This window comes from Lissotriton helveticus, chromosome 12 (assembly GCF_964261635.1).
Source record: "Lissotriton helveticus chromosome 12, aLisHel1.1, whole genome shotgun sequence".
NCBI classification, from domain to species: Eukaryota; Metazoa; Chordata; class Amphibia; order Caudata; family Salamandridae; genus Lissotriton; species Lissotriton helveticus.
In genome coordinates this window covers 313790766-313817412 of record NC_136073.1, presented here as the reverse complement: position 1 = coordinate 313817412, position 26647 = coordinate 313790766, and the positions used below count along the sequence as shown (strand labels likewise).

General features: G+C 46.2%; 1 protein-coding gene across 5 annotated transcripts in view; it reads right to left on the bottom strand.

The window, feature by feature from the left end:
- The window catches only part of LOC144798733 (uncharacterized), a 784842-nt gene that overhangs the window by 109863 nt on the left and 648332 nt on the right, over positions 1 to 26647 (bottom strand). For all 5 annotated transcript variants that reach the window (XM_078669743.1, XM_078669744.1, XM_078669747.1 and 2 more), the window contains one exon: positions 22561 to 22770. In XM_078669743.1, coding sequence (XP_078525869.1) covers positions 22561 to 22770 — 210 coding nt within the window. The remainder of the gene's footprint in view (positions 1 to 22560; positions 22771 to 26647) is intronic.

The window sequence follows — 26647 nt, the reverse complement described above, 5'->3', positions numbered from 1 at the left end:
CGCGGTGAAGGAGGAATTTGGGCCTTCTTACAGAAAAGCAGTACCTGTCTTAGCTGTCAGCGGAACAAGATCAGTAGTACTACCGCCCCTTGCTGGTAAAAAGGAGAACAGAGTTGTATCAATCGACCTGGTAAAACCACAATCATGTGGCCAATAATAAGTAGTAGGCCCAGTGGACTCCCAAGAAGTAGAAGAAGATCAAACCTTGCTACAATCCAAGAGGTTCAAACTGAAAGACTAATCACTTTTGATAAACCTACAGTGAATAACCCTGGGCGTAGTGGGCGTAGTGGGGCTTCGCGGAGCTACGTGAAGTGGGCGAGAAACTACGCCCACCTCCGCACTCCGCGTAGCCCCACTACGCACCGCAGGCCTCCCTCCCGCCCTCCCTAAATACTTTAAATTAAAAGTGGAAACGAATTAAAACGCACTTACCTTGCCCGCCGCTGCCCGCCGCTGCCCGCCACGTCCCCGGGGCTCGCTATCTTCATGGCTGCCGTCTTGTGTATCTAATGCGCATGCGCGGCCGCTCGCGCATGCGCATTTCTCGTGAGAAATGCGCATGCGTGGCCGCTCGCGCATGCGCATTAGATACACAAGACGGAAGCAATGAAGATAGCGAGCCCCGGGGACGCGGCAGGCAGCGGCGGGCAAGGTAAGTGCCTTTTAATTCTTTTACACTATTAATTTAAAGTATTTAGGGAGGGCGGGAGGGAGGCGGGTGGCGGCCAGCTACGCTCCGTCTGCGGAGCGTGCATAGTGCCGGATTCTACGCCTGCTACGCAAAATGCGTAGAAGCCGGCACTACGCACACTCCGTGCACGGAACGTAGCCGCCCGCCCAGGGTTAGAATAAAGAAGTACTATGCAACAAAGCCATGGAACTTGTGCCTCTTGAAACCCAAATTGGAACAGTTCGTCAAGAAACACCTGTCTACAATGATGTAGCCTCTGAACATACAGAATCAAAGATTAATAACAATCCGTAAGCAATTCCAACAATTGACAGAACTGCATCTGGCTACTTCATCAATTTCGATGACTTTTCTGATGATCCAAGTGAACATGAAGAAACGCCAGCAACAAAAACTTTCAAAGAAAAAAATGACTGAACTCTTTCATCAACTGAAAGAAACATATCTGATTTCACCATGGATTGAATTATGGATTGTGTTAGGTGTACTTTTCCTCCTACTTTGGCTCATCTTGGTTTTAAGTTTGGGTAGATTTATTGATGGAAAATATAGTACAATGGACACAGCAAGTAAGAACATCAACTTGGTCCTAAAGCCTCACAGATCTTCTCACATTGAAAAAAGAGAACTATTGTCAGTGAATATCACAGCCAATCCTATACCTGGTGGTGTAGCATGGGACGCTACTGATTACGGAATCTATGGCCCGATTGAACTCTTGAAATATCCACACCAGTTCAAGGTTTCATTAAGTGACTTTGTGACACCAAGTACTTTCTCTGATGATTGGGACTTTGAAAATATTAATAATATGATGTCAGATTTAGAAATGTCAGCAAAATGTACAGAACATGATTATTTGCAGGGTTCATCAAATTATGAAGAAATGTATTGTTTTAATCATTATGGTCATCTCTATTTGCATAAATCTGCTAATCCTAGATTTTTTTTTTACTTATAATCAATGGGAACATTGTCCAACACCGCCAAAAGGCAGCTCGAAAACATTTTATGAGAAATTGCCATACTTCTCAGGGTTTAACAACACTGATCCAGAAACGTTTTATTTTAAAATGTTAAATAAGACAGGAATGAAAAACATGTTGACAAATACTAAATTGATTTATTCTGAAAAAATTTATGAAAAAATGTTTACATTTGGTTTTGAATGTTGGAAAAACAACATTGAGACAAAAACCATCTGGGGTACAAAAGATTGGCAGGTACAAGGTCTAGAATCATTATTCAGAGCCTGCATGATCCCAAAACAGATAATATTCCTGAATGACACCATTCAACAAACAACCTGTCTTGGCTTAGCCAAGATAAACAACGTAAACAAACCGCCTATTCCAAAGCACATACCTGATAGTAATAGCACTACAGATGTGGAGATAGACGTATCCCATATTTTACACCAAAACAGAACAAATCCTGATTGGAAAAAATGGTTGATCTGGCCCACAGACACTAATAACTGTCAAGATAGATTCCTGAATAAAAGACAGAGGTTCAAACAGACCAGGCCAGACCCAAGATATTCCCAGAGACAACATCCAGGGATAATTACAACATACAGTGCAGGAAAGCTATGCATCGAATGGTTACAAAAATCCACACTGCCTGAAATTAAGCAACACTTGACTTTACTTAAAGAAGGTGCTGACATAATGGGACCTCGCAAACAGCGTCAAAAACGTTTCATATACGCCAGTATATACGCTGCTTACAACGAAGCTTGGAAAGTAATGCAAGTTGAAACTGCTGAAAAAATACAAGAAATTGATCGTATTCATTTGGAAAAATCACTGTCTGTAGTGGACAATGGGGTAACGACTCTGTCCTCCAGAATTTATTCACTGTACAGCATTGTATCATCTGCTATTGATATAATGTTACAACATGGCCAGTCCCAATTACGTTCTATTGTACAGTTAGGCTGGACGTTACATAACCTCCGTTCAGGCTACGTGCCATGGCGTCTAATCAACACAACGTCATTATTTTCTATCTTTAACCTTACAGATAAACAAATCTCTTTGGCACAAAAAGGAGCAGACTATACGGTGCTGAGCATTGAAAAACTAGAGAAATTACCATTGACAATGTCAGAACGACCTGTCATTGAATCGATAATACATGGTACAATTACAATTCCGATAACGACTTTTCAGTTTCAATATTGCCAAAAGTATATACCAGCAGGCCTGTATGAAAGGTTGGGTAAAGGATACATCAAGTCAACCTGGAATTTACCTTAGACACATAGAAGTTATATTGAAGGGAGGAAATAGGTATTTCTTAGTGGAAACGACTGTAAAAAATCACTAAGTGGTACACTTCTGTGTCAAGGCATTAACTTGCATGGAGCCTGCGAAGGTTCATCAAATAACCTTTCATGTCACCTGCACGGCACTACTGCAACACAGATAGAGCCTTTTTTCAGACAGCTTTCCAACGGCAGCTACGTTATAATAAGTGACCACAGCTGTTGTGGCATGGTGCCAGGAATAGCATGTCTCGTGAGCGTTACTTCCAGGGTAATTTGCTGTATGCAAGTATTGTATCCAAACAGCAAACCAGACAAGGAGGCTGCAATATGGCCTTCTCTGAATATCTCTTCTATTCGAATTGATACTTTAAGCAGATCGAAGTCTATTCTTTTACAGACAACTGTGCTTTTAACCTCGTCCAAAGAGACGTATGATCTGCAAGTTGCAAGGACAGCGGCAGAGATACATACACTATTATCGACAAATTGCCCCGTGCATTTCGTAGAAATGCTAGGTCGAATCTTAAACATGTCTGATACCAGTGGCATCGCACATGTATTTAAGACAATTTTTTCAGGACTATTAGCACCCTTTGAAGCAGTCCTGAACATCTTCCCGAATTTCGTGCACTCTGTGTTCGGTGGCCTGCCTCTTCTCTTGGGACTCGTAGCAGGAATTTTATTTTTGTTCCTTCTGCTCCGATATGGCAAGTCAAGTCACAGACAAAACCCAGGCAACAATGGAAGAAACGATCCTAGCGATGAGATACCGAGAAAGGATTACTAAAGTACTCGGATTGGCTCGGCTAAGGGATCGGAATACTACCTGGTTTCTTTCATTCAGACCAATCTGGCAAGATTGCATCTTACCGGTTCTACGATGCCTGCTATGCGGAGAAGAATGCGTGTTGGACGTCTGTCTTACACTACCATCAGCAGTACCAATGGATATCGATACTTTGCTTGGTTTGGTAACGGCTCATGCAACGTGTTGTCCCCAGTGGCTACCTATTCTGATGACGGCATTCGTTGAGACCTCACCATTACGATTAGGTGGCGGTGAGGTACGAGATGAAAGCGGCACACAGGTACAACCTTCTGTGAACATTGCTGATACAGACATCGATGATGGCAATGAATCTCACATCTGCTCTATTTCTACTTTATCGGACTTGGTCCAACTTTCACCTACTGTTGTAGATGAATTCTTTGCCAGCATATCTGAACTTATGTTCTCCCCTAACAACGAGAATAACTTTTGAAACAAAACATGAGCACACAGCGTTCCCTGTACTCTGAATTCGGCCTTCAGTTTTTGATAAACAAAACTTCTGAAAACATTTTGAACAATTTTTCTTCCCTGAAAGCGAAATTATTTTTTCCCGTTCCCAAAATATTTACCTTTTTGGCACATGGTACTCTGCTTAAAGTAGAACTATTCTTAGAGAACAGAAATTTCTATTTTTAGAATCTCTAGAGGCAATATTTTGACTTAGCCCCTAGCACATGTGCAGTCTTGTATAAATATGTGATGAAATGGTCTCGACCTTCTTTTCTGTATTAAAAGCCATTTCATAAATTTAATTTTCACAAATCATTCAGCCAACTTACCATATATGCATTATCTGAATGATACCACTGCTTGAAAACGTACAGTATAATACTCATTTTTCGTGTATATACTATTTCAAATGCATTTTATGTATTTTGGGGTGGGTTGGAAAACCCATACATCGTTATATGTTTAGTATTGCTTAGTAGTTAGTAATGATGGACATTATACGTGGAGTGGGTGTTGTGAACGTATCTAGGACCCTAATTAAATATTCCCGATTCATGCCCTTATGTGGTTATAACAAATCATGTCCTTATAAAGGCATAAGAATAATATCCATATTTAGTCATAGCCAATGCAGTCCAAATACGGCAAGGATACTCCCATAGACTCCTAGAAAGTACAACGCGTTCTTTAAACAAACCAAGCTTCCAGCAGCCCAGGAATTCCCCCTGCTTCTGTTTTGATTTGTCCAAGAACTTCTAGAGTCCTGAAAGAACTGCAAGTTCTTAGTGACGTCTTATGTCCAACCTTACGTCAAACTCGGCACCTTCCAGGTATAAATATACCAGCAGCTGCCCTAACAAAGACACGGTGGTTTGGAGCAGATCGGCTATCTACGTACCCGAAGCTCAGCTGTAACGAGAGCCGAAGGAAGCCGACCCTCCCATTGACGCACTGAGAGAGACGCTGTCTTTTCTCCTGCCAAGAAATCCAGCTCCAGTGTTTTCAGTCACCCTTGCGGGTTGCTGGGAGATCGAGTCCTGAGAAAGAGATAAATGACCTCCTTCATTCTATAACCAAGATACGGAGCTAATTGGATCCTTAGAGAATTCTTGATTCAGATTCTTGGCAAAAACTATCTTAACTTAAACTGCAACTTACTTACTCCTTCCCACGTACTAGGCTTAGGTTAGGTACACCGGGGTAGGCGTATTTTAGAAACACCAGTTGAGTACGTTTAGTCAACTTTTATCATTGTATGTATTTTATCCGTTTTAAGTATCTTATGGCTTAGAAACCATATAAATGATTTTACAGTATTATTTCATAATACTCCTCTTACTGTACGCACTTTACTTTATGACAAGTATTGCAATTGTGGCAATTCACTTCTCTTGCATGAGAAATAGGACTGCTCAAAAAATAACAACTTTTATTGAAAATGCCCGTCTCTCTATTTCTCTGCACTCCTGGTGAAACTAAGCATGCACGATTGACTGAGTGATATAGCTGTCTATTATTTTCTGCGACTCTGGAGGCATACTCCTTATTCTGGAGGGAGCAAAGTTGTCATGTTTATGCGGTTGTCAGAAACTAATCCCTTCTTGTCTATTCAGGAAAAAATGTTTTTTTTTTTTTTTAAGGTTTTTATTGAAGAAGACAAGAGAATTTACATGAATCGGGTGTCATACATAGAACACAATATATCAATAGGTGGGCAAGTATATAATGCATAGAAAGCAATGTACCGAAGGACGCAACTGTAGCAATGATACATACATTAAAGGGAAGAGACGATCAGTAATCAGACAAAACAACAGCCTGCAAAGTTAGCCCACCCATAATCCAGGATAATAAAGACCAGATTAGACACCCGACACATAAGAAAATCAATACAGGATAAGCGACCCATCTCTTGTAAAGGAAGAAAGGAAGGAGAAAAAAAAGGCCATAGAACTAAAAGAAGGTAAAATAAGAAACCCATCCCCATTCCCCCCACCCTACACCTCTGCAATGGCTACGGCCCATCCCCACTAGCAGTGTGCCTGTCGCCCCAGAACTGGTCCTAAAAGTAGGAAAAGAGAAAGTGGAGGAGGGACTATCAAACAGGCCCCCGGTCTCCCTTACCCCCCGCCAGCAGCAACCCACCCCGTACATCTCCAGGATAGTAGAATGCAACAAGTCAGATCCAACGGGGGGAAGCGTGCAAGAACCACCCCGCTCCCGCGCCATCATGAGGTACAAATCCCATTTCAAATGAAGTCATTTTTGAAACCCATACGGTAAAAGTCAACCCTGGCCGCTACGATTCTTCATGCGAGCCATGTGCATGCGAACCGCCATCTCAACAGGAGTATCAAAGTATAGAAAAGTTTCCAAGTCAGCACGGAAGAAGTGACACCAGTATAACCGTATACAAAATCCAAAAGTCAAACGAAGGTCACTGCCCACCAGAAATAGGTCACCAGAACGTTTTTGAATCTTCTGGGAAAGAAAGGGTGAGGTATCAATCCGACAGTCACTGGAGAACTCACTCTGAAATATAGGGATATCCACATCCATCTCGGGCGATATCGGCATAGGGCAGAATGCACCTCTGATAGTCTCGGGCTCGCTTGCTTCCGTCTGGGAGTCGAGAAAAAATACAAAGTCCGACTTTCGCGCAGGGTCCTCTGTAGCAGTCGGAGCGTGCACCACAGGTAAAGCATCTTGTTCCAGGACCAACAAAGGGTCGGAATCCGGTCTCCGGCAGATGATATCAGCCGTTACAACCATCCTCTGGATGATGGCGGTGACTTGTGAATGGAGCTCCCCAATGGCGGCCATTATAGTATTTATTTATTTATTTATTTTTTTGCACTTATACTGCGCAACGGCTACCCTAAAAGGGTTTCCCGGCGCATCTATACTGTTTGCAGGTGGAAAGGTCTTATTTATCGAATAATGAAGTTTTTAGCAACTTTCGGAAACTGGGATAATTAGGTTCATTCCTCAGTTAAATGGGAAGAGAATTCCAGTGGGACGGGCCTAAGTAGGCAAAAGATTTTCCTCCTATGCGAGTACGCTTAAATTTAGGGACACTGAAGCGACCCTGAGTGGCTGATCTGAGATTCCTAGATGGGGTGTAAGTATTTGCCAGTGAACAAAGGTACTTTGGAGCTATGTTGGCTTTTATTTTATACATATAGATGAGTGCTTTAAATTTCACTCGATTCTCAATGTTGAGCCAATGGAGTTTTTGTCGGAATGTAGAGACTGATTCCCTTTTTGGTACCTTGCATAGTAATTTGACTGCCGCATTTTTGGCCATCTGTAGACGGTGGAGGTTGGCTTTATTTGATCCTAGGTAAAGGACATTTCCGTAATCTAAGCGGGATGTTATTAAGGCATTCACCACCGTTTTTTTCATTGATTCAGGGAGCATCCAGCAGATTTTTCTCAGCCACCGTATGATAGAAAAACAGGTGGCTGCCACTCTAACTGATTGCGCATGCATGCTCAAAGTATCATCTAATAGTACCCCTAGGTTACGAACTTGTGAAACTGGGTTTGGAAGATTGCCCATTTTTTCTGGCCAATGTTGATGGCTCCATAAATGATTCTGTTTCCCTAAGATGACAACCTCTGTTTTTTCTCCGTTTAGTTTTTAAAAGTTTTCCTTCATCCAGGTTTCGATGTTGTTCAGACCAGTTTTGAGCGTGGAGATGTCATTTACATTTTGAGCCGCCAATGAAAAAATGATTTGTGAGTCATCGGCATAGGAATATATCGTGAGTCCCGACTCTTCAACTAATTCTGCCAAAGGCTTAACATAAAGGTTGAAGAGAAGAGGACTCAGGATAGATCCCTGTGGTACGCCGTGACTGAAAGAATGCGTTTTGGAACATGTATTTTGAGAGAAGACTTGAAATGTCCTATTAGAAAGAAAATCCTGAATCCATTTCAGAGCATTCCCACTAATTCCTATGTCGCTCAGAGTGTTTAAGAGCACTTTGTGTGAGATGGTATCAAAAGCAGCGCTCAAATCCAAAAGGATGAGCGCTACTGTTTCTTCTTTATCCAATTTCTGGCGGATCGTCTCTGTCACGCCCAGAAGAGTAGTCTCCGTTGAAAAACCCGCCCTAAATCCGGATTGTGACTGATGGAGCAATTGAAGAGTATCCACATATTGTGTTGACTGAAAATGAATATGTTTTTCCAAAATTTTTGATAATATTGGAAGTAAGGAAATAGGACGGTAGTTTTTCGTATCCGTTTCATCTGCATTTGGTTTTTTCAGCAAGGGGTGAATCATTGCATGCTTCCAAAGGGAGGGGACTTTGGCCTCTTTAATTGACATGTTAAGTACCTGTGTTATAGTAGGTATCACTGATGAGTTTAACTGCTTAAGAATATTGGCTGGAATAGGGTCTCTTGGTGACCCAGATTTGATTGAATTTAGTAGGTCTTCAACCGTATTCATAGTTAAAAGGGGCCAATCTTTTAATTCATACTCGATCTTTACTCGGTTGGAATTTTGCACACTATCTGATGCAGCGACCTTTGGTCTTGGGGTTTCCGTTTCCTGTAGAATGATGTCTTGATAGATACCTTCCACTTTATTTATGAAGAAGTTCGCTAATTCTTCACATTTAGATTGTGACAGAGTAGGTGGTTTGGCTATTGCATCAGAGCCAGCCACCGTTTTCACTATGTTAAAGAGTATTTTTGCACAGTTTGAGGCCTTAGAGATGGTTTGATTCACGAAGGTGGCACGTGCTAGCTTACACTCCTTATGATATTTACTTAAGGCAGTTTTATAAGCTATTTTGTCTATAGTGTTGTAGTGTTTTCTCCAGCGTCTTTCAAGAATTTTACAACTAGATTTAGACGTCTTCAGAGAATCGGTGTACCATGGTGCTGGAGGGTGATGTATAATTTTATTATGTTTAGAAAACGGTAGACATAGGTCTACCACTTTATTCAACCAGCATTGGATATCGTTAGCTAGGGGGTCTATCTGTTGCTTCATCAATGGTGTATGTGTCTCTAGACATTTCTTAATTTCCTCTATGTCTATCCTCTGTCAGTTTCTTTGCGGATTCTCTGTGCACATTGAATCACATCCTCTGTTTGTATTATGGGGTGATGTCAAGGAGAAATGTATCTGGTGATGGTCAGACCAGATTATTGGTAGTGCAGGTGAGCAGACAATTTTATCTAAATTAGTAAAAATATGGTCTAAAAAATGCCCTGCTCTATGGGTAGGTCCTTCATTAACCAGCTTAAGATTTTGAGAGTATGCAGCGACGGTGTACATTCAACCCGCTCCATCGCCCCTCACGAAGCGACCGAGCAGGTCACCGAACCTCGGAGGTCGACTACTCCGGGGCACCAGGCACAGGAAATGCCGATGACAGTTGCGGGCACTTCCAATATCGCAATCTCAGCACCGTCACCGCCAGCGAGGGGCCAAGCCCATCGACCCCGGGAGCTCAACAGGGCCTCCGGGCGGTGGACCCCCGACCACAGCAATCGATACGTCAAGCCGCCGCAGTCATGGGATAAAGCTGCCACCGAGCCACCATCCAAAAGGGACAAGAAAAACTCCACTTCGGGAGACCGGGAGCCACCCACGTCCCGCAGCCGATGTTGTTCAACTCCAACCCGGCTGGGTTAGAACTCGAGGCCCCGGCTTCGACTCAGGGTTAGGCCGAGAATGGAGCACGGCGTATCTTCGTCATTTGAGCAGCTAGAAATTCCGGGATTGCACCTTTAGAGTCAGGCACACTTCAGCTGCACGGGAGTCCAGTGAGAAATCAGGATGATAAGCAGGATTTGTGAGCAACTGGCGGAGGTCGGCGGAGCCGGGAGCTTATGCGGCCATCTTGGTTGCTAGCGTAGCTCCTCCTTCTATTCAGGAAATTTAACTCCTTCCTGTTCACTCGAGAAACTTTCTAGTGACCTCTGAGCTAGCTGGCATTCATAATTAAGTCTAACATATTCAATAGAGACCTAGTCGACCTCAGTCCTACGTCTAAACTATTGTTTATGTTATTCCAATGCGCAGAGCCTATTGGGAATATAGGAACTACACTACAGTAGGAGCCTACCCCGCTTTTTCTTGTAATTATGCGGATTTGCGGGTGCCCACCCCGCGTTCCACTGATGCTTTTACTTTGGGGCGGATGCCCACCCCACATGCTGGTGCCCTTTTGTTTGATGGAGTGGGTGCCCACCCCGCGTTTGGCCGCTGTGAATCACCGCCGCGGTCGGGCCGGAAGTCAGGCAGCATAATGCCTGGCGGGGGGCTGGACTTCCACCTTCCGCAGGAAGCCCGCGCCCAGGGAGCTGCACAGAGGAGAAGTCATCGGCTCAGGCCCCAGCAGGGCCCCCTTGAGCTGCTGGGAGCCCCGGGTAAAAAGGGAAGGTAGCAGAGGGCGAGCGGGGCTCCCGTGAGAGGAGGGAAGCCCTCACCAGCGAAGAGCTCAGGTGAGTGGGGCTCGCGTTAAATGGTGCCTGGGAGAGGCACCCGGTCAGAGCGGCCCTGTTTGTGCTGCGGGCCGCTCCAATATGGTGATATTTGTTGAAAGGGCCCGGGGGGGGGGTCCAGAGGTTCCATGGGCCTGTGCTGCCCATATTAGGCATTATTCCCCAAATGACCCACTTTGCAGGGATCAGCAGCAACGATGGGGCATGATTATCTTCAGAGCCCGTGCGTGTCTCCAACACTTGGGCAGAATTATTTTAGAGCCCCGTGTGGCTCCAACAGGGGCAATATTAGAGTCCCAGCAACGCCCACAGGGCACAGTTCTGCCAGGGCCCATTTGTGCTATTCCCAGCTACGCCGCACCAGGGCAAGCAGCTGCAACGTTACTACCTATCTTTTCAAAGGGCATTGAGTACCCGGGCCTTTACCTCATTTACAACTGTGCAGCAATTAGTGCCAGCTGCACCGTTTAGGCGCACAGTACTTTGGGGGCATGTTTTGAATAAGGAGTGAGATGCGCCCCTTTGCCCCACACATTTCCAGCTGCCCTGCAAGTAGTGGGCAGCTGCAATGTTTAGGTCTGCGCAGATTGCACAACATTGACTTTCGCTGCTTTGGCAGCGCGCCCTGACTTTTGGGACACAGGGCATGTGAGCCCCTTTCTGAGATGGCCAGTTGGCCAGGGGTACTATTAGAATTGTAGGGCGCCAGGCCCTAATGTGATGTGGTGCTAGGAAATGTAATGTGTGTAGTATGTTTAAGCACCCTGTGTTATTCCTCTAAATGTAGTTTTTTTAATATAAGGTTGTTTTTCATATTATGGTTTATGTTAGTGAGATTATGTTTAATTGTGTGATTTATGCCCCTAATGTGAGTTATGCTTAGGAGGTTAGGGTATAATGTGTTTAGACTTGTAAGATGATTGCAATGTGTTTATTCTGGTGAGGTTGGCGCAGAAGGTCATTTGTGCCTGATGTGATACTGTGCATAATGAAGTTTATGTTACAGGCTGATGTGAAGTACAGTGATTACCAGTGTTTACTGGTTGTGCGTTTAGGATCTGTTTTACTTTTACTAAGTTTGCTTTGTGATGGTTCTGACAGTGGTCCAGTGGGCCCTGTCATGTGTAAATAATTCCCTTGTATATATGACCCAGTGCCAAGTGGCACCATGTATATTATGGGTTTACTATTCTAATGTGTTTTAAGAATACAAAGGCAATTTTTTATATAACCTTGTGTGGAGTTCCTTTTGTAGTGTGCCTAGGATGTTGTTGCTGTGTGCATGCGCAAATGCTTTACAAATGGCCTCCCGGATAAGCCTGACTGCTCGTGTCAAGCTACCAAGGTGGTGAGCAGGGGTTATCTTTGGCGTGTAACTCCCTTGCCCTGACTAGAGTGGTGGTCTCTGCCTGGCTTTGGCGCAAGCCTTATCCAACCAGAGATCCCATTTCTAACACTGGTGGCAACGGTGGGATAGGACTTGCGTTTTCGCAGTACCACAGTGACAACTGGCTGCACTACACAACTCTGCATTTTAGATAGTCACATGGAAAGGGATTATTGTGTCTAAGTTGGTTTAAGTGTCATTTCCTTGAAAATGTGTTTCTTGTGCACTCTGAGTTGGGTGTCCTGCTAAGGACATAAACCAGAGAATCTGGAGGAGAGACTGCCCTTGAGCCATTGCGCTGGTTCTTGGGTTGGCCTACAGTGGGGACTTAATTGGTATGGAGTAACTAGCTCGGGAGGGTATATTATCCCCTAAGTGCAGTGTGAGTTGTCTGGGTTCACCAGTAAGGGTGGGATCCAGTGGTGGCAGCAGAAGTGTGTCCAGTGCATGAATTCCCCATCCCGTTCCCAGAGTATGGTACCTGGTGCTCAGTAAGAGGGGTACAGGTTGAGATTCAGGGGCAGTAGATACAGTCTCACCGGTCTGGGGGGGGTGTGTGGATGAATGGTGTGTTGCACTGGATGAGTGAGTGTGAGTTCTCTGAAAGAAGGAGCTTGCTGAATAATTGGGTGTGCGTTCTCTGAAATAAGGAGCTTGCATGGGGGAGTGACCCTAGAGGGATGGTGCAGGTGTCTTCCAACCCAGGGTGGTGGAAGATGTTCAGAGTTAGGTGACCTAACAGTGAGAAGGTTGCAAGGCCTCACATCATGTCCTAAGAGGAAAGTGTGAGACTGTGCCGTATTCCGAGCCTCAATCTGTCTCCGACACTGGATGGAACACCATGTTGGGAGTCTAGTCTGTACTGTTTGACTGTTCTGTGTGAGGGATCTTCCTATGTTAGAAGATCTGAAGAGGCATTGGGGAATAATTCCAAAAGGAGTGGCTGAGGTATCTCCCAACCCAGAGTGGTGGAAAAGGTTCAGAGTAGCCCAGCTAAGTCCCGGTGTAGTGGGAGGGGTGTAGGGGCTCACGTCCTGTCTCAGAGGAGAAGGAGTGGGTGGGACTGCATGTGTCCAGGTGCCCAAAACCTCGTCTTAGGCCTGGGTGGTTCTTTGAGGGAACACCAGGTTGGGAGCCTAGGCTGTACTGATAGGCCATTTGAGGAGGATCTCCTAATGTCTGTGGAACGTGGAGCGTCTTTAAGCAGAGCTCCAGTAGTTCTGGTGTCTGGCAGTGCCGCTCCAGTTGGGAGGGTGCAGAAGTCTAGATGGAGAGGTGAGAGGGGGAAAGAGTCCCCAGTGGGAACCAGTGGGTCAGGGGTCAGCCAGAAGGGCTGAGTCGCCAATGATTGGCTATAGTGACGCTACTTCTGTCCTGGGGGATCTGCATGCACTGTCAGGTGGACAGGAGGTTGTGAGATCTGCGCCAGGTAGACTGTCACCCGACACATTAGTTATGTGTCACCCTCGTGAAGTCCTGGTTCGCCAGGCATCTGACCAAAGGGTAGCGTCCCTGTGTTGGGGAGCCAGGTTCAGGTGTTTGCCTGTCCTGGATGGCAGGGCAGCTGTAATCAGTGTCCTGGTTGGTTTGCCTTCTAGGGGTACCCCTGTGAACACAGGTGGGGCTCATCTTAAGTGAAGAGACCCTGTGTTTCCCAGAAGGGGTGGTGCAGGCCTAGCCGGTATCTTTAGGGTCCTTGACTGAGTATGGTAGTACTACCCTGAGAGCAGGTGGGGCCTATCTTAAGTGAAGGGACCCTGTTCTACAGTGGGAGGGTGCAGAACTCTGGAAGGGGGTACAGAGGGAGGGAGTCCTCGCCTCTAACCCCAGTGCATCCGGTGAATGTGGATCCCTGGTGGTAGACCAGTTGATAGAGAGAGGTCCTGAACTGGTGGGAGAGTTGCGTTCTGGAGGGTGCTTCTCCTGAGATGGTGCACAACCCCAGAAGTAGAGGTAGGGTAACAGTGACCTCTGGTCAGCCTGAGGGTGCGGACCCTAGGTTGAAGGATCAGTGGTAGTTTGGAACTACACTGAGAAGGAGAGTGGAGAATGGCTATTGTATGCCCGGGGTTACTGCCCCCCACTCTGTGAATTGGCAAGGACCAGTGGTATCTGGATGGCCTATGGCCTGGTCCTGGCCGTGGATGACTAGGGAGTACCAGTGGGGTAGCCTAGTTGGGCCTGAGAGTTCTTTTTCAGAGAGAACCATGTGGATTCAGAGTGGCATAGAACCAGAGGGTGTTCCTGTAGTGCTGGCCCGCGTCCGTGTTCTATCATCCCAATCGGGGAAGCCCATCACAGTGGTAATTGGTCTGCCCTGCATTTTGGCTGGAAGGGGGTTGTGTTGGACTTGGCCCTTTTGGCAGATTCACCCCAGAACTTTTTGCCTTAAGCTCTGACATAGTGGTAGTGATTTCTGGCCTCTATGCACTTTCGCACTGTGTCCCAGTGTAAAGTGTGTGCGCACTCTGAGTGCGTGGGGTGAGTTTGGCCTGCCCTCCCATAGGAATGCATGGGGGAGATGTGTGTCCATGGTAATTCCTGATATGACAGGAGTGCAAGGGCGAGTTTAGTATGTGCGAACTCGTGAGAATAAATGCTGCGCAATGGTGTGCGCAGATTTATGGTGACTGGTGGAGAAATGCCACTTTTAGAAGTTGGCATTTCTGTGTACTGTGTGTCTGCTTGCCTGATGTGGATTGCATGTCTGGCTTGTGATTGACAGGTGCTGGATGATGTGGGTGGCTCCAGGAGCCAGGATGGGTCTGCCTGGTGGTGAATAGGGAGATCTGCATGTAGATGGGAGGGAGGAGTTGCACCTGGGACCTGAATAGGGCTGTGCCTTCCCTCCATAATGCTGGCTGCGCCCCCTATGGTGCATCTGAGCACCTAGACCCCACCTGACAATGGAGAGAGGAGCTGAGCACAACAAAGTGCTCCAAAGCTCCCCCAAACCAGTTGCATCTGTTTTTTTCCCCAGCCCTGTGCTGTGTCCCGAAGGGAAAATGTAATATAAATATAGGGGCTGTGTCCCCATGAAATTGTTCAGTTCTGTTCCTGATGGAGGGGGGGGGGGGGCAGGAGGGACAGCCAAGGGGGCTTCCTACCTACTGAAGGGCCCTGTGTGCTGGCCCCTGGGCCCAGCTCTGCCCCTGGAGCCTCTCCTGGATCTTTGCATGGTACTGGAGCTGTGGCTCCTTGTGAGTACCCTGCTTTCATTTACCCAGGAGCGTTTTGCTGGGAAGAGGGCTTTGTTTTGAGGGGGGGAGTACTCAGGTTGTTCCCTTGCAGCGCCATGCTGCCTGAAGGGAGAGAGAGGGAATCCCCACCTGAGGGATTCGCCATGATGCTGCGATAGCGGGAGACTACCCCGCTTTTTCTTGTAATTATGCAGATTTGCGGGTGCCCACCCCGCGTTCCGCTGATGCTTTTACTTTGGGGGCTGGTGCCCACCCCGCATACTGGCACCCTTTTGTTTGATGGAGCTGGTGCCCACCCCGTGTTTGGCCGCTGTGAATCACCGCCGCGGCCGGGCTGGAAGTCAGGCAGCGTCATGCTTGGCGTGGGGCGGGACTTCCGCCTTCGGCAGGAAGCCCGCGCCCACGGAGCTGCCGAGAGGAGAAGTCGTCGGCTCAGGCCCCAGCGGGGCTCCCTTGAGCTGCCTGGAGCCCCGGGTAAAGAGGTAAGGTAGCAGAGGCCGAGCGGGGCTCCCGTTAGAGGAGGGAAGCCCCGCATATCTTCCCCAGATGCCGGAGATCCTCGCCGGCAAACAGCCTCGCGTTCATTGGTGCCTGGCAGAGTCACCCGGTTAGAGCAGCCTCGTTTGTGCAGCGGGCCGCTCCAACATGGCAATATTTGTTTAAAGGGCCCCCGGGGGGTCCTGAGGTCCCCTGGGCCCGTGCTGCCCATATTAGGCACTATTCTCCAGCTGCCCCACTTTGCAGGGGTCAGCTGAAACGATGGAGCATAATTTTCTTCAGAACCCATGCGTGGCTCCAACGCTTGGGCAGAATTATTTTAGAGCCCTGTGTGGCTCCAACAAGGGCATTATTAGCGCCCCATCAACGCCCGGAGGGCACAGTTGTGCCAGGACCCATTTGTGCTATTCCCAGCTATGCTGCACCAGCTCAGCCATTTGCAACGTTACTACCTATCTTTTCAAAGGGCATGGATATTCCAAGATTATGGCCCCCATTCTCTAGGAAGCGGAACTCTGGGGATTTGAAAATCTGTCCCCTTTAGTCCTCGCCCAAAACAGATTTGTGAGAGGTCTAATTGGCCTTCCCCATAGTACTCCACTCACACCCTTATATTTTGATCTAGGGTGTAAAACCCTGGCAGAGGTTGCTAGATTTAGACCATTAGCCTACTGGAGAAGACTATGGTCCTCTCCGGAGTTAGCCCACTATGCCCAAGCACTCAAAGACATTAGAGATCCCAACACCTTTCACAAGATTAGCTGTTTACAGCGGGTGAAAAGCTCCTTAATGAACATGGGCGTGAGGCACCTGTGGGAAGACCTGGTGCATAACATGTTTCCCCTCAAAAAAGCTTTTAAAACACAATAGCCTATCGGAAAAAAAAGCTTTTAAAGAAGCATATTGTGCAATGATTAAAGCTGGCAATTAGTGTTCTTCAAGCTTTTAATCTCTGACCAGTGTCTTCCTGGTGCATAAGTCGGAACCTTTGTATGAAGACATCGGGGACTTCGTAATTAAGCCTACTGACAGGAAACGTTTCTTTCAATTTCGGACATGGAACATTACCGATCAAAGATTTCACCAAAACATGGCACCACTCCCAAAACAGCAAATGTACATAGTGCCAGAATGTGGACGAGACAATTGCTCACATCTTATTTGTATGTCCAGCATATAGTTCCCCACGGAGCAAATGACTTATACCAATCTGCTCGAATATGGGCACCAGGTCGAGTGCTACTGCATTGTGAATACTGAAGACAAGCACTCAGGAGGCAATCATGATCACCCTAGCAAATGTTTTAGGTTGGTTGTGGAGAATCCGACATAAGATCGAAAGCAGAAAGACAGCGGCAGTGATTATTTTTAATCGCTGTCTTCCATTCTGCTTCTTTCGCTCTGTCATGTATTATATCCCTCAGCCAGTATTGGGACCCTAGCAAATATTATGATTAGTTTTAAATGGTTTTAGAATTTAGGTGTAAAGAAAGGTAATTTATTTAACCATTGTCAATGGCCAATACTGATTTCAAACCTTTTAAAAAATGTATAAGTTCTATTTTAACTAAAGACAAACTTGTTTGTTTTTTATCATGTATTACCAATTGTCATGTACAGTTATTGTTAAGATTTGGTGATTATGTATGTACTTTTTTGGTGATATTATCTATGTATTGTCTTTTATGATCAGTATGGTCAAAATAAAGACTTAATAAATCCAATAGTTTTAAACACATTTTGTAACAATGGACCCCACAAACCCACATTAAGTTTACAAATGTCAATGGGGACACCATCAACCCCAGGTGCCTTTCCGTTTGCACTTTTTTCTAAGGCCGATGTGACTTCATCTACGGTAATAGGGTCCAAATCAAAATTGATAAAAATGTTGTTATCATCTAATTCACGAGTATATATTGGATCACTATGTACTGTTAAGACAGGGATTTCATTATTTGAATTAAAAACCTTCATAAAATGGTTAATCCACTCTTGGGGTTGTACTAAGCTTTCAATGTTTACAGCACTACTATCTTTAAAATAGGGGGGTTTATCGTTTTCCAAAAAAGGGAAGAGTCCCTAGTATTAGCTGCCTGTGCAAGCTTCTCCCATACTTCACTTAGAATCTCCCTCTTTCTTCTTGCCATTGTCTGTTTATATATCGTCCTCCGATGTTTGATCTGTTCATTATCTTTTGGTCTAATTTTCAAAGCCTTCTTTTATAGGTGGTTTGCCTCAGTACATTCTGAGTCAAACCAACTATCTTTTTCTTTTTGTTCTTATTCTTAGCTTTTAGACCCTGGGAAATCGCCACAGTTTTTTTTACAAAAAAAGCCCCAGTTATCTCTTCATTTGGTAATTTCCCCTTTTTACATTATTCTATATCCTTTTTGCAATCAATCAATAGTCTTTCTACAAAATCAGTCTGGTTTATCCTGGACCATGAGTTTTTATGCTTGGTGCTAAGCACGGTCCTCCACAAAGAATATCATTTATTCTGACTGTTAAGAATACTGGGTTATGGGCGCTTAGACAGCTTTTTTCAACCTCATTTTTTAGTATCTGATTCTGACCGTGGGCCTAGATTAATATGTGATCGATTATGGAGCAGTGGCCTTGCCCTTCAAAAGTTGGTAACTCCACTTGTCCCTCAAGTAGTATCTGATCCACTACTTCCAAATTATATCCCATTCACTCTCTATCACACAACCATCACTTTAGACTCAGGACTGCTAAAAAGGAAGAAAAAAGAACAAGAATTAGTATGAAGGAAGAAACAGCAAAAAGTTGCACGGGAGGGGGAAACCAGCCTGTGATGTTCTGGTGCCCATCCTGCACATACAACGTGTAGCCCAGAGACCCATCATCAAACACACATTTGTATACTGATCATCATGTGCCCTCCACAGCGGGAGCTAAACCCATGGTCCCCCCATGCCAACAATCAGCAGCAAACTCATGTAGTCGATTATTTCTCCAATTATTCAGGGGTCAGAAGTTTGGCAGGTTTCTTCTACATCACCCATACCAGTGCCAGAGTTAAAGGGGGTGACTTCCTACACAGCGCTCTAGCCGCTTCACGTTCAGCCTGTAGCAGCTTTGGATCCACTCAAAGCAGTCACCTCCTCTCACCTACTGAGTCTAGTGACTCCTGGTCCAAGGAACCCTCTTGTCATACCACCATTTGCTGGGAGGAACGAGAGGCATGACTGCTCTGTTGTGCTAGTCTACATGCCCTTCTTTGAGCTGTGTGCATCCAGGGGCCACCCATACATCCCCCATGACAGAGTCCGTCTATCACCCTGCACCTCCAGCCAATCCCAGGCAGCTTCCGGGGTAGTGAAAAAATGAGTATGCTTTCCATGAATGACCTTCAGTTTGGCGGGGTAAAGGAGCATGTACTGGAGGTCCATCACCCTCGATTTCTGTTTCACTTCACTAAAGGACGCTCTCTGTTGTTATACCAAACGCATCTCGTTTGGGAAGATACAGATGGTCTGATTGTCAAAAGCGGAGTCGCCGGCCTGACATGCTGCTTCAAGGATTAAGTTGTTACTTTACTTTAGGATCTTGGCAATAAGTGTGCGAGGCAGTGCGCCCACCGGGGGTGCCGGCACAAGGACATGATGAGCATGTTCTATCACAAAAAGGGAGGATAAAGCACCTGAAGGGAACGCAGCCTTAATCCAGTTTTTGAGAATAAGTTCAGGAGTCTTACCCTCCACTCCCCCTGGGAACCCAACAATTCAAGGATTGCATCTCTGGGAATGGCCCTCTGCATATTCTGCTCCACACTCAAGAGCTGCCGTTTTGGCAGAAAGATCAGTAAAGGCCGCCTTCAGAGTAAAGACCTCGCCATACAGTTCAGACACATTTTGTTCAGTAGCTAGGGAGGAGGTCAACTTGAAAAAAAAGTCCAATCTCCAGGGGAGGCAAGATTTACAACGCAGTCATTACATCGCAGTTCCTTTACAATGCGGTTGTCACAATGTTAGAACATGATGCCTTTACAACGCAAGTCATTAGATCTACTTGCTGCAGGGGTCGCTCTAACCCAAGGAATAGTATAATTTACTATTCCAACACCTTCCCTACAGTTACGCAGGCTGGAGTTGGAATAGTAAATTATATTATTTCTTAGTCCAGTGTGCCCCCTACAGAAAGTCGATCTAATGACTTGCGTTGTAAAGGAATCGTGTTCTAACAACACGGTCGTTGTAACTACCGCGTTGTAAAGGAACGCAATGTAATAGCATGCAATGTAACATGCTATATTCCAGGTAGAATCCATATGCGTGCTCTCAAATTCCATGGGAGATTTACATGAAGGATCCATCCTCAGTATCCACCCCCTGCACCTAATACTGGTCAATTTTAGTCTGCTGTGCCCCCTCTGTAGTGTGAAGAATAGTTCACAGTACAGCCGATTTGTAGCGTGTGGGCACTTCAGGCCTTCTAGCACTAGGCCTGGCAGGTGCTGCATGTGGCCCCTGCGAACCTACTCAAAGAGAGTGGACCCGGATCAGTCACAATCTACCTCAGTGGTCCCCCAGGGAGCGACTATTCAGATCATCAGGGGGCAGTGCTGGGGCAGTGCAAGAGAGCCAGGGGGTAGGGAGCAGGCCATAATTTAATTTCGGGTTTATATAGCGCTAGGAATCGACTCCCGGAGGAGTATCTCCACGCTTCGACCGCTGGGGAACCCGTCCTGGCTCACCCTGAGAGATGGTCCCTGATGGGTATCTCTAAGGTGCGACCAAGCATCCCCGGCGGTCTGGGGGGCCGTTGTGAAGATGAGGCAAGCTGATGCCCAGAGTTGCCGAGTGTGGTTTCTGACTAGAGTAGGCACCAAGGCGAGAATTATCGAGTCCGCTGACCCTGGTCCACGACCCTGCCGCGTCGGGAATCGAATCCTGGTCCCGGGCCGTTCTCTGCTTACGGGTCTGCCGCCTCTAACCAGTGAGCCACACTTCCCTAACCAGTGAGCCACATACCCCAGCAAGCCATGTGCAGTACTACCAGGTAAGTAAGGGGCCAATTTTCCACCTGGTCTGTAGCAGCAATGGGCAACTCCACTGCACCCAGGAGGTACTTTGTAAAGCAAGGGGGGGTCAGTTCTGCCAGGGGCACCACACGAGAGGAGGCAACAGCAACCACATATGCACCAAAAGATGCCTCAGTTCCGTTATTGCTGGCAACAGGCTCACGAGTCACTCAGTGTGGGACCGGTTGTCTGCATTTCTAGTGTCAATGGCCCCACCATCGTTGTAGTAACAGCCGTTATCTCTGGTAGGGCTCCCGGAAGCCATCTAGGAACCCCCAAGCTCGATGTCCCAGTGGCCTCCTAGGCAGCTATCCAGCTACGTGCACTAGAGGCCCTAAACCCGAAATGTCCTTCACGCTGACAATGTTCAGAGGACCAGTGACTGCACCCGCAGGAGTACCATGTACTCTGCTGGGCCCCCCGCAGACCCCCGACCTCGAGGTCCGTAGAGCGTTGGGGTGAGACAGTAGGGTACTCCATGCCTGCGCCATCACAGCACCCAGTAGTGTCTGCAATGAGGCCTCCCCTCACTCTTCTCATGGGTCCAGGGGTGCCAGGCGCTTCTCACCTCTTCAGGAACCACTTTCACAGTGGTTTCTGTCAATGGCTTTTGTAGTTTGGAGCAGGGATTCGTCATGTTGATGGAGATCTGCACCAAACTGTTTTCTATTTATTTTAAAAAATAAAATACAATAGCAGGATTTTCTTTTTGAAAATAAAAATAATATGCTCACCTGACAATGGAAGTCCTCCCCATGGCGAGGGGGGCATTTAGCAGTTTTGACAGTCCCTTTCCACTTTTCCTGACAATGATGGGGAGTAAGAAACTGCTAGGGTTTTCTTGGCATTGAAGGGGATTGAAAACTGACCTCAAATTCTGCCCATCTAAATTAGGTGGGCGGAATTAGAGATCTGCCTTTGAGAGCCCGTAGTCCACAGGGCCATTGGAGAGGTTTAATCGTGATAGGGACAGAATAGTCTCTGCTGTGATTAAACCAAAGTTCTGTCTGCATCTAAATTTGTCAGGTGGACCAGTATGTTGGTGGAAAGCATATTCTGTAGCCGTCAGGCCCTAAATCTCTTTTACAGTTTTTAATTATCTATAATATCATATTTGTAAGGGCATTATTAACTGACATTATCTGTACTTGGTTTCTCGCCTCCTCATTAAAAAAATAATAATAATTTGCTGGTTCGGCTAGCTCTAAATGTGATATCACACTTCCTGTTTCTCCAAAGCTTATGTGCCGTGGAAGGAGATGGAAAAAGTTTTGGCAACTCATTGAGTTACCAGCTTCACAAAAGGGCGAACCATACCTAGCACCTTTCTCAGTAAATTGCAACTCAAAATGTAGATAACAGTCATGTTGCACAAAGTACATCTGTAAATGGCTATTAAACGGAAAGTACTATGCTTTACTAGAGAGATTGTCCAGGAAATAGAGGGCAATGAGGGAAACTCCAGTAGAAGGGAAATGGAATAGTAGATTAAGAGTAATGACAAAAAGTTGCAATATCTGGTCCAATTAGCTTGAATGTAAAAAAAAAAAATGAGATTAAACTCTGATGTGTGCAGCGCAAAATGGCAGTTCCTGTCTTAATCTCTCTGTAATTCCTTATCATATGATAGCTGTGAAGCCTACCAAGCTGCTCCAAACGCAATGAAGGAAGTGAAAGAGAACTGTTGGAATGAAAACCTTTTGCCTACATACCTGATTGTTTTCTGGTGTGTTGTTTTTAATGCTCGGCTCTGAGGTCTCACTTTGTTCATGGAAACAATGTGCATTTTCTTCCTCAGACTCTGTATAGCTTTGTGCTTCCTCGTATTTCCCTACAACGTCGAACTCTTCCTCTTGGTCGTGGAGGTTGGCCTGGGAGTCAGACTTTGGTAAATCAGCCTGGATGAGGTTTTCCGAGCCATCCTTTTGCAAGAGGGAGAAACAAGAGACATCTTGAGACAGAAAAGTGCCAATCCGTGTAAAACTCACCTCATCACAGTTCTGAAAGTGTGAGTGTAGAGTTACATAAATAAACACTGATCGGGACTCCAAACCATTGTTTTATAATGGACCAAATATTTATTAGTTTTATTTCCCCAAGAACATGAACACCTAACCTTTCACATAATAGTCATGTTTGTGATCCTCAGTCCTAGCCTACAAAAGTTGATGTGACAAACCAAAAAGGAAGAACAAAGGCAGGAATCCAGTATGAGGAGAGCTCCGTGCAATAAGGATCAGAGTGAGGAAATATAAAGAAGAGCCATGCCATTGTCCAGCTGCCCTTGACAGTCCTTTTTAAAGCATGTATCACTCAGAGGACACCAATTCCAACACCAAAACCAGAAGTATTAACCATTGACTCAGGCATAGAAACTGTCATCTTAAACTCTTAAACTGATACTATTATAGGACCGTTTTACAGGCAACCAGCATCACCAACAAACCATAAAACACCATTAGATGGAAGTGCAAACCAACAAACTTAGAAACAGAAAACAATAGCATACATACATCCATCTGGCATCCAGAACATCTGACATCCAGACATCCGGAATTCCTGAGAATTCCCATGCTAATTTCATACAAAATATGCGCTCTTAAACAATACATTTTCCAATGAACAGCATTTCCACTTATAACTTATCATTGCAGTTTAATATGTAAGATTGCCAGAAACACCTCTTTCTCCCTTATCTATACACGCTCTTATCTATACAAGTCCCTCATCTATACAACCTCTGTGCGGTACTTTGGAAAGGCAACATTTGCCTCATGAATCCCAACTGGTGAAAAAAGTTTCTTACCTTGTTTACAACTGTACAATGCAATCTTCTTAAGCTTTTTCTTATAGTCACATAAAATAATTACCTTTAAACATTAGGGAGTGTTAGACTTGGCATCTTTGGCATGGTTTCCCCTGCCTTTTTTCCCTCTACCACCTGTATTTTTGATGCTGTGCTGGATTTCGTTTGGCTTAGATGCTTTGGGCACTTTGCTACTGCTGATCAGTGTCAAAGTGCAAGTGCTCCCTGTGTAAATTACAATTGGTTCTCCCTGATTGGCATATTTGATTTACTAGTAAGTCCCAGTAAAATTCACTGAGTCTCCCAGGGCCTCTAAATCAAATGCTACTACTGGAACTGCAGCACTGATTATGCCACCCACATGAGTAGCCCTGAAAAGGTATCTCAGACCAGCCACCATAGCGTCTGTGTGCAGTGTGTGTCTTGTCGACCTGGAAGTGCACCCACTTGCCAGGTCCTAACCTTCCCTTGTCTTACATGTAAGACACCCCTATGGTAGCCCCAAGGTACCCCCATGGGCAGGGTGCAGTGTATGTGAAAGGTAGGACATCTACTGGTGTGTGTGACATGTCTTGATAGTGAAATACAGCCAATTTCGTTTTTCACTATTGCAAGGGTATCTGTCCCATGGGATAGAATGGGAAATACTTTGTAACATCTTACAAGTATTACCTCCCATTGCGACAAGATGGAGAAATAAAGTTTAGGCTCTCTGAACTCAGAATTTAATAATACATCTTTTAGTAAAGATGGTTCTTAAATTGTGTGTTTGAAAATGTCACTTTTAGAAAGTAGGCATTTTCTTGTCTAACCATTCTATGTGACTCTGCCTGTTTGTGTATTGACTGTCTAGTTTGGGAGTGAAAGGGGCTGGGGACGTGCATTCACTGTAGACAGCCACTGGTGAGGGTTGAGATGTGCCTGGCCCTTCCTGGAGGACTCCGAGTTGAGCTGAATGGGGCACGCCTGCATTTAGAGTAGTGGGAGGAGATTTCCATGTACCTGAATAGGGCCTGTTTCCCTTGCACAATGCTGTCTCCACCCCCTGTGAGCATATTGCACCAGTGATGATAGAACTGGTTTGGACTGGGCTCAGAGACTCTTGCACAAAGAGAACAAAGACAACATGGGGAATAAGTAGTAGACCTAAAACCCCAGCACTTTAGATTACTTCTGGACTCAAGAGGAACCTTTGCCAAGGAGAGGAGCTGAAGAGCTGTGAGGAGGAGTACTGCCCCTTTGTTGTGTGGGGTTGGCCTGCAGTTGCTGTTTTTGTCTAGGAGAGGACAAAGACTGAAACGTTGATGTGAACCTGCTTGAAGAAGAGTTCCAAGGGCCTGTGTGTGCTGGCCTCCTGTTCTGAAGTCTCAGGGACACATAGACTTCACTCTAACCTCCCCAGAACTCTACTGCTGAGAGTTCTGACCTGCCAGGAAGTTCCTCCTCCTGTTCCAGTTCCGGGCCTCTGAGGTTGTTCTTGCTGTTGGGACCTGGAAGATAAGAAGAACTGAAGAAATAGGTGCATCGCTCTTATTGCACTGTTTTTCCTGACACATCACTGCCGTCCAAAAAGAATCTACACGCATCGCTGCACCACTGCCGAACCGACCCAGCGCCTGTCGCTGATGCAAGAACCAACATATCATGAGTGTCATGGCTGAAGAAACTGATGCAGCGCTGCTGGTCGCCACATCATCGATCGCATCCCAGGTTCCCACACATCGTACCTGTGGGTCAAGTTTTCCTGACGTATCACCCACGGACCAGAATCATCTTGGAGTCAACGCATCACTTCCCCCTACAGAACGCATTTGACGTATCACTTCTACGTGCAGTAGAACTGTTTCGTCGCCTCCCCAAGTTCTCAGGAACTGACGCATCTCTTTTGTTTCTCAACATTTCCCATCTCTGCAGCTGTTTGGCCTTGTGAATTTTGGTGCATCTACAGGTATTTTTTGAGAAATCATGCATCCATAGTTTTCTATGGACCCCGTTGTTTGAAACCTTTAAAAAGTAATATTCTTATTACATGTATGTTGGATTTTTGTTGTTGACAATAGATAAAGATACTTTATTTTGGGGGGCGTGGCCAACAGCCGACATAGATGGCCACTTACTGAATAGTCTCCAAGGCCCGTCACAGTAAATCCCCAGCAATTCAGCAACAATTCAAGTACCGAACGCCTAAGGAAGACATTTGGAGGTGGCTTCCAGGGCGTCACCTGCTGGAAGCTGACAAACAGAAGCGGCAGGAGGGCGGAGAATGTGGTGACTCGGTGGAGCCGCAGCCTCAGTTGAACTGGTTTCTGGAGCCCCACTGGGCGGTGCTGCCCCCTCCTATAACTAACACCGCCGACTGGGGCTGCCACGAGGGGGCTCAGGGACAGACCTCTGGTCCCCTCCTTCATTGTGAGAGAGAGGTGTGGAGACTTGATAGGGTGCCGCAAAGACAGCATTGAGACGCTAAAGCCCGTTGGCCACAGACATCACGGCTGGAGATCGCTCTGCCGGCAGAGGACCCGATGGGCGGCACTTCCCTCCCCCCTTGACCCAGCATAGTCAGTAGGCATTGGCCGTGGGCGTATCAAGGAGAGATAGGCTGGCCCTCCTGTCTGTAGGATGATTGCAGTACAGCCATACCTCTCATAGGCCCGAGAAGAGAGCGGGGCCTGGGGTGGCAGTTGTGCGGTGAGGCAGTGGCCCCCAAAAGGACTGGCTCCTCCCAAGTTTCTCCAAGGGGTGCTATCCCCCCCCCCACCTGCACACAGCATAACCAAGGGGTGGTGACCACGTGGGGGGCCAGGGGAAGAAATCTTTGTCCCCCAGAGCTGCATCGAAGCTGCAATGTCTAAGCATCAGCCCTGAAGCTGTGGAAGCATCAACCTGAACTGCTTGAGTTGATTGGGAAAGACTTTGGAGCCACATGGTATAGCAGGGTTGGCCTCATAGGCCTCAAAGGTGGGCGGGAGCCTGGGGCGGTGGTGGCGGTGCCC